The 15,976-nt window shown below is 46.4% G+C and overlaps 1 protein-coding gene across 1 annotated transcript in view; it reads left to right on the top strand.

Annotated features, from left to right (window-relative positions):
- Nucleotides 1-2,665: 2,665 nt before the first annotated feature.
- CACNA1B (calcium voltage-gated channel subunit alpha1 B) overlaps nucleotides 2,666-15,976 on the top strand; it is a 310,510-nt gene continuing 297,199 nt past the window's right edge. Inside the window, exons 1-3 of the mRNA XM_075716221.1 lie at nucleotides 2,666-2,925; nucleotides 5,193-5,298; nucleotides 13,968-14,107. Of these exons, the coding sequence (XP_075572336.1) occupies nucleotides 2,666-2,925; nucleotides 5,193-5,298; nucleotides 13,968-14,107 (506 nt within the window). The remainder of the gene's footprint in view (nucleotides 2,926-5,192; nucleotides 5,299-13,967; nucleotides 14,108-15,976) is intronic.

Raw genomic sequence — 15,976 nt, forward strand, 5'->3', positions numbered from 1 at the left:
ATGGGAGGATGCAGACATGGAGATTTGTGGAAACCAATGTATTTCTCTTTTCTAGATGTTGATTTCCATCAGAAGAGGTGGGGGATTATTGAAAATGGCATTTCCCCTTCTAGTGGGTACTGATAAAAAGAGCCAGATTTTTCCACTGAAAAACATAAGAGCACAGAATATATTAGATTTAGTGACCAGAAGCAGAGAAGTGAAAAATTCAGACAACTAAATAAATCAGCTGGGGGAAACTTGATTTTTCAGATGAAAAGATAAATTCATTATAGAAAAAAATGCAGTGAGGATAAAAATGTTTTTAGAGGAAACTTTAAAGAGAAAAGAACATTCTCCCACCTTGTTCAGCCCGTGAGCTGTGAGCGCCCTGCAACCTCCTTTTCCCTCCATAAAATAAAGAAGCTTTTCCTGATGACCCAGTTGTGTGGATCAGCTTGGCAGTGCTCAGGAGTGGAGACGCATAGGAGGAAACTCTCTGCCCAGGGTCTGTTAGAGTGTAAGAGGGATCCTGAGCCAGCGGGAGCTGGAGCAACCTGGTGGCAGCCAAAGCACGAGGCCTCATTTCCCAAAGACTTCAGCTTCCTTCTCCAGCCAAAGTTTTTCCCTAAGACTCCAGCATTCAGTTTAATCTGCAAATTATCCAAAACTGGGGTTGGGGGAAAGTCCTCTTTCATTGCATTCCCAGTATGTGCATGGGAAGGCAACCTACAGACTGGACCTTCTTGTTGCTGACCTGGTCCCCAGGGCTTGCAGAAACTGGGTGGCCATGTCCGTGTCAGGGTGGTTGGTGGCTGTTGTGTCTGACCCGCAAGGCAGCAGGATGTGATGAACCTTCCTCCCTTGCTGCTTCCCTCTACAGCTCCTTGAGTTAATCCTGCTCCTGGTTCACCTCGGCAGCCAGTGCTGCATCTGAGCGTATCTTCTGGCTGTGCTGCAGTTGTGAGAAAGCCCTTCAGATACCAAAACCCTGGGTAAGAAGCAGGTATCTTCTGGAGAGTCACCCTTTGGATATTGCCAGCCCTTATTTGTGCCATTTGTGGATGTTGCCAGCCCTCATGCTGTCTTCTGAAGCCAGCAGATGTTATTGCTACAGACTTGCCTAGTTGGTGGGTTGGTTTTGAACTGAGACAGCTTGGATGACTAAGGCAAAAAACACATTAGCAGCAAGAGTCCAGGGTTTCCTTACTGCAGGGGAAGTGAAAATGTCCCCCCGTTGACAGCCCTGACTTCTCTGGAGGGTCCCTTCTAAAAGTTAATAGTTTGTATCCCAGATTTAGCCTAAATGCAAAAGCCTATCATCACCAGCTACTGCAGCGACTGTTGACGTGAGGCGCTCCAGGAGCAAGGAGGAATTAGCTTTCTGACTTGTGGTGGATGGGAGCAACAGAGGGTGTTGGAATAAACAGGATTAAAGGATTTCATCCATAAATACAGGATTAAACGTATCCAGTGCTCTGCAGGAGTCATTCAAACCAAGGAGAAACCAAGTTGTCCAGAAGGGTGCAGCTCTCCGTTTCAAACCAGCCTGTGTGCACACAGCCCTGCACCACCTTACCCGCGTGTGCTGGTGTGGGAGTTGCACCCCCACCTCCACCAGCGTCTGTCCCTGCGCCAGCGGTGCCCACCGGCCCCTTGGTCCCAGCGGCCGGGTCTGGAATGAGCACCCCCATTGCCCCGCACCCCCAGTCCCTCCCCTTGCGCCCCTATTTCACACTGCGCACCCCGCCTCCCCGCATTGCCCCAGGCCTTCGGCTCCTGACGGCACGGCCGTGGGAGACGGGAGCTCCGCTGCCCAGCGCTGCCCGCGCCCCCGAAGCCGCCCGCCGCGGCTGGGGGCACCCGTGGGCGCAGCAGCTGGGCAATGCACAGCTGGGCAGCGCACATCTGGGCAGCGGCGCGCAGGCGCGGGGGCCGCCTCGCCCGTTCCCCCGCTCCAGACGGCGGCACCCCCCGGCCCGGGGCTCTGCGCGGGTGTGGGGTGGGGGGGCTCGGTCCCTCCTTCCCCGCGGCCCCGGGGAGTGGCCGCAGCTCCGCCGTATTTATCGGGGTGGGCGGCGGCGGCCGGGCCGGGCCGGCTCCATCCTTCCTTCCCTCCCTCCATCCGTCCCCGCCCGCCTCCCGGTGCCGGTGACTGGAGCGGGCGGAGCCGCGGCGGCCGATTGGCTCCGGGCATCACATGCGGCGGGGCCGGGCCGGAGCCGGAGCCGGAGCCGGAGCCGGGGCCGGGGCCGGGCCGGGCTGGGCTGGGCACGGCGGAGCGCTCCCGCGGCGGGCACGGCAGCAGCGCAGCCCCTTCCCAGCCCAGCGCCCCGCCGGCCACCGCGGAAGGGACGGCGCCCGCCCGCCCGCCCCGCCGCCATCCCCCCGCCGCCCCGGCCATGAGGTCGGGCCGGAGAGACGGCACCTGTGCGGGGAGGTGAGCGGAGCCCCGGCGCCTTCCTCCTGCCCCCGGGCAGCCACAGCGGCGGGGAAGCGGAGGGGGTGGAGGAAGGGAAAGGGATATCTTCTTTTTTTTAAAAATATACCTATATATTTTGCTGCGATCAATCCCGATCCCGCAACTGAAGCCCCCGGAGGGAGAAGTGCTGTGCGCTGTGATGCGTCTTCCTCTCGCCTCGGCTGCCAGTTTGGATTGTAGCGCCCGGCTCCGTGCACTGAGAGAATGGCTCGGTTTGGGGATGATCTGCCAACCCGCTATGGAGGTGGAGGGCCGGCCGGGGCTGGAAGAGGGAGCAGCCGGCAAGGTGGCCCCCAGGCCGGCCAAAGGATGTATAAGCAGTCGATGGCTCAGAGGGCCAGGACTATGGCTCTCTACAACCCCATCCCTGTCAAACAGAACTGCTTCACAGTCAACAGATCCCTCTTCATCTTCAGTGAAGATAATGTTATACGGAAATACGCCAAGAGAATAACAGAATGGCCATATCCTTTCAGGGAGAGTGTGTGGGCATGGTGGGGAGGGGGACAGGGAGACTGGGGGAAAAGACCCCCCCCAGTCAGCTAAGGATGAGTGTTTGGTGCCAATGTAGACGTGCGTGTATGATACAGTGTGTGTAATGGGGGTGTGTGACTGGGATCCGTGTGTCCGACATAATGTATGGCTGTGTAGCTGGGTATCATAGGAAATTGCTTCTGTGGGAAGAGCAGAGTGTGCTTTTGACTATGCCAGGGTGTGTGTGTGTGTATCTATAAGGCATACATGCATTTCAGTGTGTGTTTAGGTGTGAGATGTACAGTTGCATAGATTTACATTTCCTACTATTTAAGCCAAATTCAAAGGGTTCTGTGAGATTCATGCTAATGAATCCTGATTCTTATTTTCATCTCAGAGCCTTTCAACTCTTCTTTCTCACTCTGAATAGATGAAGAAACATGGGATAAAAATGGTGACACCTTAGCATTACAGCTGCATTGATAGTAGGGACATTGATAGCCAAGGTACCTTGCGAATCCCATTAATAAAATCATTGCAGCTAAGCTTTTAGTACATCACCTCCTGAATCCATTAGAATCAACATGAATCTTGTCACTTTGATTAGGTGCATAGCCTAAGCTTAGGCTGTACTAAAAAAAGAAAAAAAGAAAAATAAAAAAGCAAAGCTTTGTGGCAGAGGGAGGCAGTAAATGGAGAGAAGGATCATCTGCTGTATCGTGAAAGGGGCAGATGCTTTCTGTCTCAGAACCAGCTCCCAGGCCAAGTGAGCTGCAGAGATCTTACTCAGAAGGGGGCTTTGCTTATAATGATGCACACAGTGGTGTTGTAAACCATGAGAAAAGGGAAGCAGACTATTTGAGGTTACCAGGGAGTAGGTATAGTGTGTGTGTGCGCGTGTGCGTGCGTGTGTACAGGCGTGCGTTACACTGGTGATCTCAAGGGAGCTGGTTGTTTTCTTTTCATTTGATATCTTATGCCTATTAATCCCCAGCTAACAGCAGCAAGGCCTCCTGCCAGCCTCCTAGCAACACTTTCAATTGCCACAGAGATCAGCTCCCCTTCAGGCTTCCCCAGTTTTCACTTCCTGAAGGGCTAACAGGAAAAAAATACACCAGTAGAGTGAATGCACTTCTCTTCCCCCTGAGCACATACAGGCATTGATCTTTCCGTCCATATTACAAAATCACAGGGATTGGTGTACTTCCTCATCCATTTCTCCTTCCCTGCATTCAAGTCTGAATAAACAAGCTCCAAAGCTCTGGTGGCCATCAGAGCGTTGCATTTCCTGCAAGGCTAGACGCAGTCTATCCCTCTCCTGTCTCTCGGACGACTCGTCTGCATCTTTGTCGTGAAGTGTGGGGAGGGGACCCACAGCGCTGCGGAGCCAGTGGGTTCAGCAAAGCCACCAGCCTTTCCCCCACGCCGGAGCTGCGGGGCGAGGTGCGGGGCGAGGCCCGGGCGCGGAGCCGGCTGTGCCGCCCGGGCGGGCGGGGCAGGGCGCTGCCCGCGGTGCTGAGCGGCGCTGCCCGCGGTGCTGAGCGGCGCTGCCCGCGGTGCTGAGCGGCGCTGCCTCTCGCCCCGGGGCCCCGGTGCCGCCCGCGATGCGGCTCCGCCCTGGGAAAGCAGGGGCTCGGCACGGCTCAGGGCTAGAGACAGCGGCGAGAGGCAAGGGGGTACCTAGTGTCGGGGTTGCCTTCTTGCCCGCGAGATCTCTTCCCTTGTACATCCCCGTAGGGCGCCGCTGATTTTATGCTCCCAGGAGCGGGCATTGCAATCTAGCAGTAATTTATGTTTTGGACCTGCGTAGACAGGCTAAATCAAACTTTTCTAGCCCATTGCTTATTTACACTATGCGCTCAAGTAAAATGACAGGGAATTTCTGAAGAACGATTCAGCAGATGGCATTCAGCTGTATAATCTATTTTGGGGCAGTTTAGCTTATCAATCTAATTTTAAAATAATAATTATTAATAACTTTTCGTTTCCTTTGAACCTTTTGCTTTCTTGCTCCCAAATTCCTTGGGCAGCTCAGATTCTGTGTAAGTCACCAACTCTCTCAAAGAAGAGAGCAAATTTCCTACTTTTCTTCCAAAGGCACCCCAGAAAGAACTGAGGAAACCAAGGAGACTAAATGTCTTCAAAACCAATGAGAGATCTTAGAATGCTCAATTTATGTAACTGTTTAGGTAGAAATGGGATTTGGATGAGGTTCTCCTTGTGTTGTCTAGTGTCTTCTTTAACTTCTGGTCCCCACTCCATTTGAATACATGATTTTAGCTACAATCATAGCCAACTGTATTGTGCTGGCTCTGGAACAACATTTGCCGGATGGAGACAAGACACCTATGTCAGAGAGATTGGTGAGTTGTATTCATTTATTTATATTTTTTTGTTTCTGGTCTAATACAAAAAGCAGTCAGCCAGCCAGTGTTGTGAGTGCTTGTATCTATTTTGAAGATCCACATGTAAACAAAGGGGCATTGACCTGACAATCAGAAGAAATAAGTCAGTGACAAGTATAACTCTAATCTCCCGATCTCTTCTTCACAAGAATGCTTCATCACTCTAGCCAGCCCTGCCCAATTGCAGAAGAGATGGACCTTACAGTATGATCAGAGAGCAGCAAACTTAGGTTGTCTATAAAGCAAGACAGGACGGGACTGCCAAATGCTCAGAATTATCTGTAGAATCAAATGAACTTCTGTGATATTTTCCAAGGAAGTGGTAGAACAGAGTAACCTTTTAGGTTCGTATATCTTTCAACTATCTTCCTGCTACAGCATATATCAAGGACCCTACAAATAAAACTTTGGGTTTAGATGGTTACACTTCCCTTCCAAAAAAAGAAACCAACTTACAGAGGAAAATAATTTACCTGCAGGCTTTATGGTAATGAGCTCAATTACCTTATTTCAAAAGAAAATATAAGAATAGCTTCAAAATCATTCTTCCATTTATTATCACTGTAGGAAAAACGGGTTATATTTGGTTTGATTTTTCTCCTGCTGTTAACGATCTGGAACATCTTTCATGCCTAAATGCATTAATCCTGGTACCTGTTCAAAGGATGAATATGGATATGGATCCATATGTGTTTTACATGTAGATCCTAAATTATGCAAACAAAGACAATATTAGGCTTGCTGCCAAAAACTAGAGCCTCTGAACGCTGGTTGCTACAGTTTCCAAGGTTGGTCCATACCAGTGGGCACCTCTCACAATCTCATTCTTCGGAAAGAGGAAAAAGTGTAGAAGTGATAGATCTAGAAAGAGCTGCAGGGTCAGTTAGTTGATACTGCCTGTTTGGAAAGGTATCTGCTGACACTGGCTGCCCACTTACATTGTGTTTGTTTAGAATCTTTCTGTTTGAATTAGTTCTACTTAAGAAGAGATGAGGAAAAAATTAACAACATGCATGTATGTTGATCTTTCTGCCATTAAACATGTCTTTGAATGTTTTGGGATTGGCTAGCAAGGCAAGCCTGGGTTTGTGAGCAAAGCACAGGTTTAGACCCAGGGTAATGATCGAGCTGGGGAAATGCCTTCCATAGTTATGAACATACGGACTAGTGAAGTGGAAAATTAGTTTTGTGGATGTTCTGGCCTGGTGACTGTTTGGTTATATGTTATTTTAAGCAGCAGTAGGTATGGCTAGCACATTGTTTCTATGTTCCTCTATATCCCTAGATTTGTAAGGGGATCCTAGAGGCTTTTTGTTGGTCCTTTTGCCCATTTTATTAATTCCATTTTACAGCACCCACTACTGCACACACACCTTCAGTTCCTTCCCAAATCATTCCAAGGAGGGGCACTGGCCCACTGAATAGTGTAAGATAACTGAATGAGTTAAATGCACAGTCTCCACCTTGTTGGTTCTGCTTTGGTGATGAAAGCAGATTTAACCCTTGATTTCTGTCCCAAACACTGTTGTGCAGCATTGTCTTTGATCCAGATATTCTGAAGCCATTTTAAATACTGCACATTTGTAACTCTGAAGCATAAAGGGGTTTGTTATAGAATAACACTGAGAATCTTTACAAGTCATTAAATATTTTCTGTTTTCAACATATGCTGGAAAGATTAAGCATTGTGAATAAGAAAAAACTGTCTTCTGGTTTTCAAAGTGAATCCTCCTTAGAATGCTCCTACTGCTTCCACAAACTGTAAGTTGTTTCATTGAAAACGTTCTGAATCCATGCTAAACCAGAGTGGGCAAACATTCCCATACATTTATGGGTTTGTTGAGCCAAATTATAAATCCATGCAGAACAGTAGGTGCTTTATTACTGTCTTTAGCAGGAATTAAATTGGCCTTTTTTGGTTAATGATTTATGGATATACCTTTCCTTCTCCTGGGTTTATTAAAATCTCCAAATTGGAGTGAGGGCTCATCACTGAAGAGTTAATCAGATCTTAAGGATACGAGAGGCACATCACAAGCCTTTTATGACTGGGAGATGCAGGCAGAGTTGCCTGGATACTTTGTGCCACAGATACAAAGACAAAAATCTTAAGATTGTTTGTTTGTTAAAACTGAGAAAAAGAGGGAGAAATCCATTTGAACATTTTAATTACTTTTCTCTTCTGATCAAGATTTTCCTCTATCTATCTCCCCAGAGACCCAAGGTATGAACGTGCGGTGCAATCTCACTTGACTGTTTTCTGCACTCACGTTACTTGTCAAGCAGGGTTAATTAAGCATATGCGAAGAGCAAGTGATGTCTCAGTATACACAATATTTCAAGAACTGGAATGGCTGAGTTATAAGTAATCTTTCTTTCTGTATGTAGTTTGTAGCACAGAAAAGCATTCCTTGGCTCTAGGATGGAACTTCTGGTCAAAACCAGGGCTCTGAAAAAACACCAGTCTGGTGGTCAAAGGATTTAGTGATGAAGTGGAGCGCTGGCATCAAGTCCTTGCTCTTCAGACAAGAGAAATAAGCTAATTCTCCCACTAGCAGGAGAATGACCTACCCCCTAGGCTCTTGCCTGCTCTGAGCTGGGGGTCTCACGTGCTTTGGCTGCTGGAAGTGTTTACTTCACATCAGTAATTATCCACTGGAACAGAGATGCTACAGACTTGCTACTGTCCATCCCAGCTGAGTGCCTTAGCCAATAGGTTGTAGAGTCAGTCTCCCTCTGTCCCAATAAATATTGCATTGTTTGTACACACTGGAGTGATGCCAACTAAAAAGATGCTGAGGGAGTTGTACTGACTGGCCCAGAGCCCGGTGGTGAGTGCTCCAAATGTAGGAATGTGAGGTTCACATCTGAGCTCTGAATGGCCTTGCAGGTGGATGCCTTGCTCATGATGCTTTTGGCTGTCCAGGCTGAGGCACGCTTGTTGTCTCCCTGTCTCCTTCGTTATTTCTCAGTTTTTCATGAGAAGCTTCAGTAGACCATGGGTTTGTCCCAGTCTGACAGAGACAATATCCAAACTTGCAGGGCAGGAAATCTATTTTCTGCCCTGCTCTGGGGCACACCCTGATTGAAGACAGCAGCGGGTCTGTAGGATGATCATCTGCACATCACTGTAGGACTCTGAGTGTTCGGCTCCCCTGGGTGGCTTTGATGTGAGGGCAGAATATAACTGTTTTCTCAGATATTCAGCACGACAGTTCTTGCACTGTACTAATAGATTTAATTCTTTATCCTATCTACAGGCACTTGTGCAGTCATATGTGAGCTGTTATATTAACCTTTGCATGAACAAAGCCTTACACACCCAAACCTATCAAGGCTGTCACATCCAAAGGCCAGGAAGAGACACTAGGACATGGACTAGGAATAGTAATGACTTTCCAGACTCAGAAGTTGTTTCTGATCTAAAACATATTGATTAAATGTGTGTTTGGCCCAGTCTCAAGCTTTGCTGTGTCCGCAGCAAACAACCTGCTGGCACAGCTCTGGCTGCTGCCCAAATTCTCCACCCTCCTTCCAAGCATGCACACTGATACTCATTATCACCTATTTTCCCACTCTTGAACCTGAGCAGCAATGCAGCCTCCTGTCTGAAGGGGGCTGCAGGATGCCCTGGCAGCAGGATTTCTGAGCCAACAGCAGTGCCATTTCAGTGCTGCACAGGGCATGTCACCCATGTCCTTGCCCTCCGGATCCTTACATCATGCACAGTCATGCAAATGTTTTTGTTTCAGCAGCAGGCCCCAATACCTAATGGGGCATAAATTTTATTTTTCATCCCATTGTTACTGCCCTGTTTCTTAGGCTAAATTAGTGTAAATTTAGACAGGCTCTTTCTGTCCCCCCTTATAGGGGGACTACAGGCCTGTCAGCCTGACCTCGGTACCAGGGAAGATTATGGAGCAGTTCATCTTGAGTAGGCTCAACAGGCATGTGCAGGTCAACCAGGGCAGCAGGCCCAGCCAACATGGGTTCATGAAAGGCAGGTCCTGCTTGACCAACCTGATCTTCTTCTATGACCTGGTGACCTGCCTAGTGGATGAGGGAAAGGCTGTGGATGTCATCTACCTGGACTTTAGTAAAGCCCTTGACAACATCTCCCACAGGATTCTCCTAGGGAAGCTGGCTGCTCATGGTTTAGGCAGGTGTACTCTTCGCTGGGTAAGAAACTGGTTGGGTGGCCGAGCCCAGAGAGTTGTGGTGAATGGAGTTAAGTCCAGTTGGCAGCCAGTCACGAGCGGTGTTCCCCAGGGCTCTGTTTTTGGGCCGGTCTTGTTTAATATCCTTATCAACGATCTGGATGAGGGGATTGAGTGCGCCCTCAGTAAGTTTGCAGACGACACCAAGCTGGGTGGGAGTGTCGATCTGCTGGAGGGTAGGATGGCCCTGCCGAGGGAGGGACCTGGACAGGCTGGACCGATGGGCCGAGGCCAGCTGTATGAGGTTCAACAAGGCCAAGTGCCGGGTCCTGCACCTGAGTCACAACAACCCCATGCAACGCTACAGGCTTGGGGAAGAGGGGCTGGAAAGCTGCCTAGCCGAAAAGGTCCTGGGGGTGTTGGCTGACAGCGGGCTGAACATGAGCCGGCAGTGTGCCCAGGTGGCCAAGGCGGCCAACAGCATCCTGGCTTGTATCAGGAATAGTGTGGCCAGCAGGAGCAGGGAGGCGATTGTGCCCCTGTACTCGGCGCTGGTGAGGCCCCACCTGGAATACTGTGTCCAGTTTTGGGCCCCTCACTAGAACAAGGACATTGAGGTGGTGGAGCGTGTCCAGAGAAGGGCAACGAAGCTGGTGAAGGGTCTGGAGCACAGGTCTTACGAGGAGCGGCTGAGGGAGCTGGGGTTGTTTAGCCTGGAGAAGAGGAGGCTGAGGGGAGACCTTATCACTCTCTACAACTCCCTGAAAGGAGGTGGTAGTGAAGTGGGTGTTGGTCTCTTCTCCCAAGTAGTTAGTGATAGGACGAGAGGAAATGGGCTCAAGCTGCGCCAGGGGAGGTTTAGATTGGCTATTAGGAAAAATTTCTTCCTGGAAAGGGTAGTCAAGCATTGGAACAGGCTGCCCAGAGAGGCGGTGGAGTCACCATCCCTGGAAGTGTTCAAAAACCGCGTAGACGTGGCACTTGGGGACACGGTTTAGTAGGCATGGTGGTGTCGGGTTGATGGTTGGACTGATGATCATAGAGGTCCTTTCCAACCTTAATGATTCCTAGTTTTACTTCATTAAAAAATAATCCAGCCACCAAGCCAGGAACATGAAATTAATTATCACTCCACCCTTAATTGTTTTATTGGTGGACTTGGTAGTGGTAGGTTAATGGTTGGACTGGATGATCTTAAAGGTCTTTTCCAACCTAAATGATTCTATGATTCTATTCTATGATTTCCCCAGCTACTCACTGCCAACCCTACAGATGACAGTTTTTCTTTGTAATAAATACCCTAGCCCATCTGTGAGCCTTCCTGCTTCCCTAGAAGCTGACAAGAAATTCTTTGACCCACTTCCTAAGAGCTCTGCGTAGTCTTAGCTTTGGGAAGAGCATATTCTATCAAACACTTGAGTACGTGAAACCTGGCTTTTTAAAGCTGGGAGCTGTAATCGCAAGGCACCTGACCTAGATTGAGCAAATGACTAGTAGCAGAGTAGATATAAGTCTTCCAGGAAGTGAGGGAGTAATGAGGGGGAGTGTATGCGGGTAAAGGTATTTTTTTTTGTATGTGTGTTAGAAGAACTATTTTTAGAGGCATGCTAGTAGTTTCTGGATGGAAATGTAGGATGGGCTAGGAGGCCTTTGTTTGCAATGATTTTGTATACTTGTTGAACTAGAAGGCGTTGTGGGGTGAAGAGCAGGCAAACTAGGCTGCTGGAGTGCTCCTGTGTGCATAAGGGAAAGTAGAGGAGCGGTAAGGCAACTTCTTCTGCAATCACATATGATGATTTCTGACCCCTTCTCTCCTCTTTTCTGTACTGGGTTGGAGTCCTGGGATGCCTCTAGCTTTTGCTGTGGAGAAACTGCTGGAAGAAGACTCTTATTGTAGGTTTCCTGTTGAAGGTCATAAAAGGTCCGATGGCCTTGCCTCATTCCTGTTTCTCTGTGGGTAAATAGCACTGAGATGCATAGCTGGAGTTTCTCAGTCTGTTAGTGATAGATTCTGTATCCTCTGAGGAGCATCAGTAAGGCTCTGTGGATGGGCAGAGGGCTTGGAGGTGCTGATGTTTGTGGAAACAGCTCCTTGGCTGGAGGAGAAGCCAGTTTTGAGGTTTTGGGTTTTTTTTTTCCCCCTCCATTTCAGCAAAAGGCCTACAGTGTGAGCTCAGCAGTCACCTGCTCGGATTTGCTGTCTGGCCAGTCAGTATGTGTGTGTGTGATCTGAAGTGACTGGTCATCTTGCCTGGCTGTAGGGGAATGGGAGTGGAGTTGCTGGGGCTGTGAGGTTAGGAAAGGTGGAGGGCAGTAGAGGTGACATAGGGTGGAAGATGAAGTATATGGAGGAGCTGGTGTCACTGAGGTGTGTAGGGATGTGGGGTGCTGCTTTGTAGGAAAGAAAACTTTAATTCAGCCACTGATGGAAAAGCCTGTCCAGAAGTGGTAATTTCCAACAGCTTGGAGGCATCTTCAGTGGTTAGTGCTTTGTGGTTGACTTGCTGAGTTGGGTATACATTGATGTGTTAAGTGCATAAACCTCTTTGGGAGGGGTATGCTATTATATTGATCTTTTAGGTGTGAAAAATTTGGCTTTCTGTAACAAGTACAATTCCTAAAGCATGGGTCTGTGTGCCAGTGTTGTCAGAGTTGAGCAAGAGTTGCCATGCTCGTAAAATAAATTCTTGTATCAAAACTGCTCCTTTCTTTGTTCTGTGGCCACAAGACTTGACATTCATGTTCTTTCTATATAAAAGAGCTGAAATCAAGTTTTGTCACTAATAGAATTGCAAAATGTAAACAACTGTGCATCAAACAGCAGCTCAACTCTTTGGATCTCATGATCAGAAATGATGAAGCCACTGGAACAGAGAATTCTTAATTTCTTAATTTGGGAGTTTGCTTTCTTGTGGGTAGGGCTGTTTTACTTTCATTGACTTCAGCTGAAATCAGGGATCTAAGGCACATTTGGAAATTGGTTATAGGTGCCAAAGGTAGCTAACATGTTCTTGAAGTTGATGTTCATTGCTTTCACCTCTTTCTTTGTTCCCATTTCTTGCCCACATTTTCATTCCAAATGTGAATACTTCCATTTGGCATTGAGTTTGTGTTGAAACTCTTATCAATAAAGTATGATACTGTCGTGGTTTAGCCCCAGCCAGCAACTAAGCACCATGCAGCCGCTCACTCACTCCCCCTACCCCAATGGGATGGGGGAGAGAATCGGAGGAGTAAGAGTGAGAAACACTCCTGGGTTGAGATAAGAACAGTTTAATAATTGAAATAAAGTAAAATAGTAATGATAATAATAACAAAATAATAATTATAATAACAATAATAATATACAAAGCAAGTGATGCACAATGCAATTGCTCATCACCTGCCGACCGATAGATACCCAGACAGTTCCCGAGCAGCGATTGTTGCTCCCCGGCCAACCCCCCCCCCCCCATTTATATACTGAGCATGACGTCACATGGTATGGAATAGCCCTTTGGTCAGTTTGGATCAACTATTCTGGCTGTGCCCCCTCCCCATTTCTTGTGTACCTGGCAGAGCATGGGAAGCTGAAAAGTCCTTGACTAGCATAAGCAGTACTTAGCAACAGCTAAAAACATCAGCATGTTATCAACATTCTTCTCCTAAATCCAAAACACAGCATTATGCCTGCTACTAGGAAGAAAATTAACTCTATCCCAGCCGAAACCAGGACAAATACTGAGAGATCTAGTGCCACAGATGAAAAAGATGGTTTAGTAAAACTGTGGAGACTAAGCTTGATTTTTCTCTCTAGTGTGCTAGGCCATGAAGCTGTGATCCCATGGTATGCTTTAGTCTGCACCATGGGCCTGAGACACAAACCTTACTGCTGCTGTTAATGGACAGGAGTGGGGATTTCTCCCTGAATCAGATACACAGTGAAAGGAAAATAAATGAGACTGCAGCTGTGGAAACTGAGAAAATGGAGGAGAAAGGGTGAAGGAAGAACTGATGGAATAAATGATAAATAAATAATTTCCTGCCAGTGTTTGCAAGCTTGCTGTGCTGACTCTTACTCCACAAGATAGCTTCTTGTTTCTGTTTCCTGGATGAACTGTAAAACACATGTTTTCTTCCGTGTCAATAACTACAGATATATGTGATCTCAAGTTTGAATATACCCTTAGAGCAAAATTTCAGTATTAAAATTCCCTCCAGAATATTGAGTAAAGGTGGAAAGTGTGGGGTGAAACAATCAGAATAAAGGCAAATAGAATTGCCAATCTGAAAAAAAGAATTTTCCTTCAGAGAAATAATAATGAAATTCTTCTCTGTGTTTAATTCCAGTAAACTTAAGACTCTTGGTTTCAACTCTGTTCAGAGAGCTGAAAAGGGCATGAATTTGGTGCACCTACTTTATATGACTCTTGCTATCAGTGGAGAAGTATGTGTATCTCCTTAACACCTTTGATTTTTATTCTTTTTCAGGATGATACTGAGCCGTACTTTATTGGAATATTTTGTTTTGAAGCTGGTATAAAAATCATCGCTTTGGGGTTTGTTTTTCATAAAGGCTCTTACCTCCGAAATGGTTGGAATGTGATGGATTTTGTTGTGGTCCTCACAGGGTAAGTGACCTCCTCTTGCCCTAAGTTTAAGGGGGACCCTTGCTTTGATTTGTGTTGCTTTTTAACTGTGGGTTTGGGTGGGAGTGATTTTAGCGAAATGGTACTAAAACCTGCATTTCTGACCTTGCTGTCTTTAAATAATGACTATTGTGCTGAATGAGTCACTTTCAAAGTGTTGTTTCAAACACCTGAAAAGAGGTTTTGAGGATATTTATTTGTGTATATGCTGGCATGTATCTTATCTAGATGCTTACTGACATTTCTCGGACTTTGCAGGTTCTAATTGCCACTAGGTACTTGAACCTGATTTAAATCAATCTATCTTCTGACATTGCAGCATGACTTTAAAAATCAATGTGGAGTGAGCTAACAAATTAAATGCATCCCATTTTAAAGCTATTAGAACTCTGAAATCAGTGAAGTTTCTGCAGGAATGAATTTGGTCTGCTATAAAATAACTTTTCCAAAAATAATTCAAAGAGGGTGCATGTCTTATAAAGGACAGAGCTGAAAATGTTACCTGTGCATTTTGTTCCCTGGTTTGAAATGGTATCGCTAATTTATTTATTGGAAATACTTACAATATTTTTATGTTATACGTGGCAACAGTTTCTATATCTATTTATATAAATGTACTATACTGCTAGTGGATAATGAAAACAGAAACATTAAGTAACACTTATAGTCTACAAATCGTTCTTTAAAGCTCCAAAGGTCTGTGTAAAGTCCTAATCTTTCAGCCTTCATCTTGGAAGGATTTCAGCTAGTTTTTCCCCCAGAAGACTGCAGTCTGGCTCTTGTTATTAATATGCACTCATTTCACACACCTTCTCTACTACTGTGTGTGACAAACATATATATTCTTTGGTCTGGTTAGTGGTGTAGAGTAGGATGCTGTTAGGAATATGCTTGCATACATATACAAATGTATTCATTAGATACATTATCACTGTAATTCTATTTGCATTCAGTGTACCATGTGATACGGCAATTGAGAAGCCAAAGGGAATTCTTTATGTATTGAGAGGAAGAAAATAAATATGCAGAGCTTGATTCTCCCGCTGCTGGGGCTGGGTATTTAATCAATAGAAACTTCAGTGGAGCCACAAGGAGAATCAGATTTACATACTTGGAAGCATAGGGGGTACCAGGATGAAAAGAGAATTGGCACAGATGCTACAATTATTCGCACCGATGGTATGTTCTGATTCCTAGTTAGCACTATGCCCTTTTGTGCGTTTAAAAAAAAAAAAAAAAAAAAAAAATCAAGGCCCTGATTCTGGAAAGGACTTTGGCATGTGCTTTAATTTATCCTTCAGCAAAACATTCAAGTACACATTTGAATTCAGCTGACTCTAGTGGTTTGGTACTTAAAGTTAAGGTTATACATAAAAGCCTTCCTGAATTACAGCCATATTGCTATTTGTTTAGTCATGTTTTAGATTTGTTTTTTTCATAGGCATAGGCCAAGAATCAAAACAGATTTTTTTTTTTAAAACTGTCTAGCTGTGACTGAGATATTCTAAGTTTTGCAACAGTATCTGAAACGTTGCATGTGTGTGCCGTGCTTGTGGAATCACAACTGAATGTGCGATGCTCTAGACGTGACACCAGCATCTTACTGGTGCTGGTTTTATTGTGAGTGCTGTTTCCAGTGCTGTTTGATCTCTGAGCATAATTGCAGAATATCGGCTTGATTAGACAGCTGTAATAAGGAACCCTGTTGCCATCTGCAAACATGCATATTCTTTTGAAGTACAATCCTGTTAACGTCAAAGCTGCTGGTTTCCAATGGTGATACTAGCTGGGCTGTATTGAAATTGTCTTGTACATGGACTTCCCACCAGGCAGGCAATGCAGGGAAGGCAA

This window comes from Pelecanus crispus, chromosome 9, assembly GCF_030463565.1.
Source record: "Pelecanus crispus isolate bPelCri1 chromosome 9, bPelCri1.pri, whole genome shotgun sequence".
NCBI classification, from domain to species: Eukaryota; Metazoa; Chordata; class Aves; order Pelecaniformes; family Pelecanidae; genus Pelecanus; species Pelecanus crispus.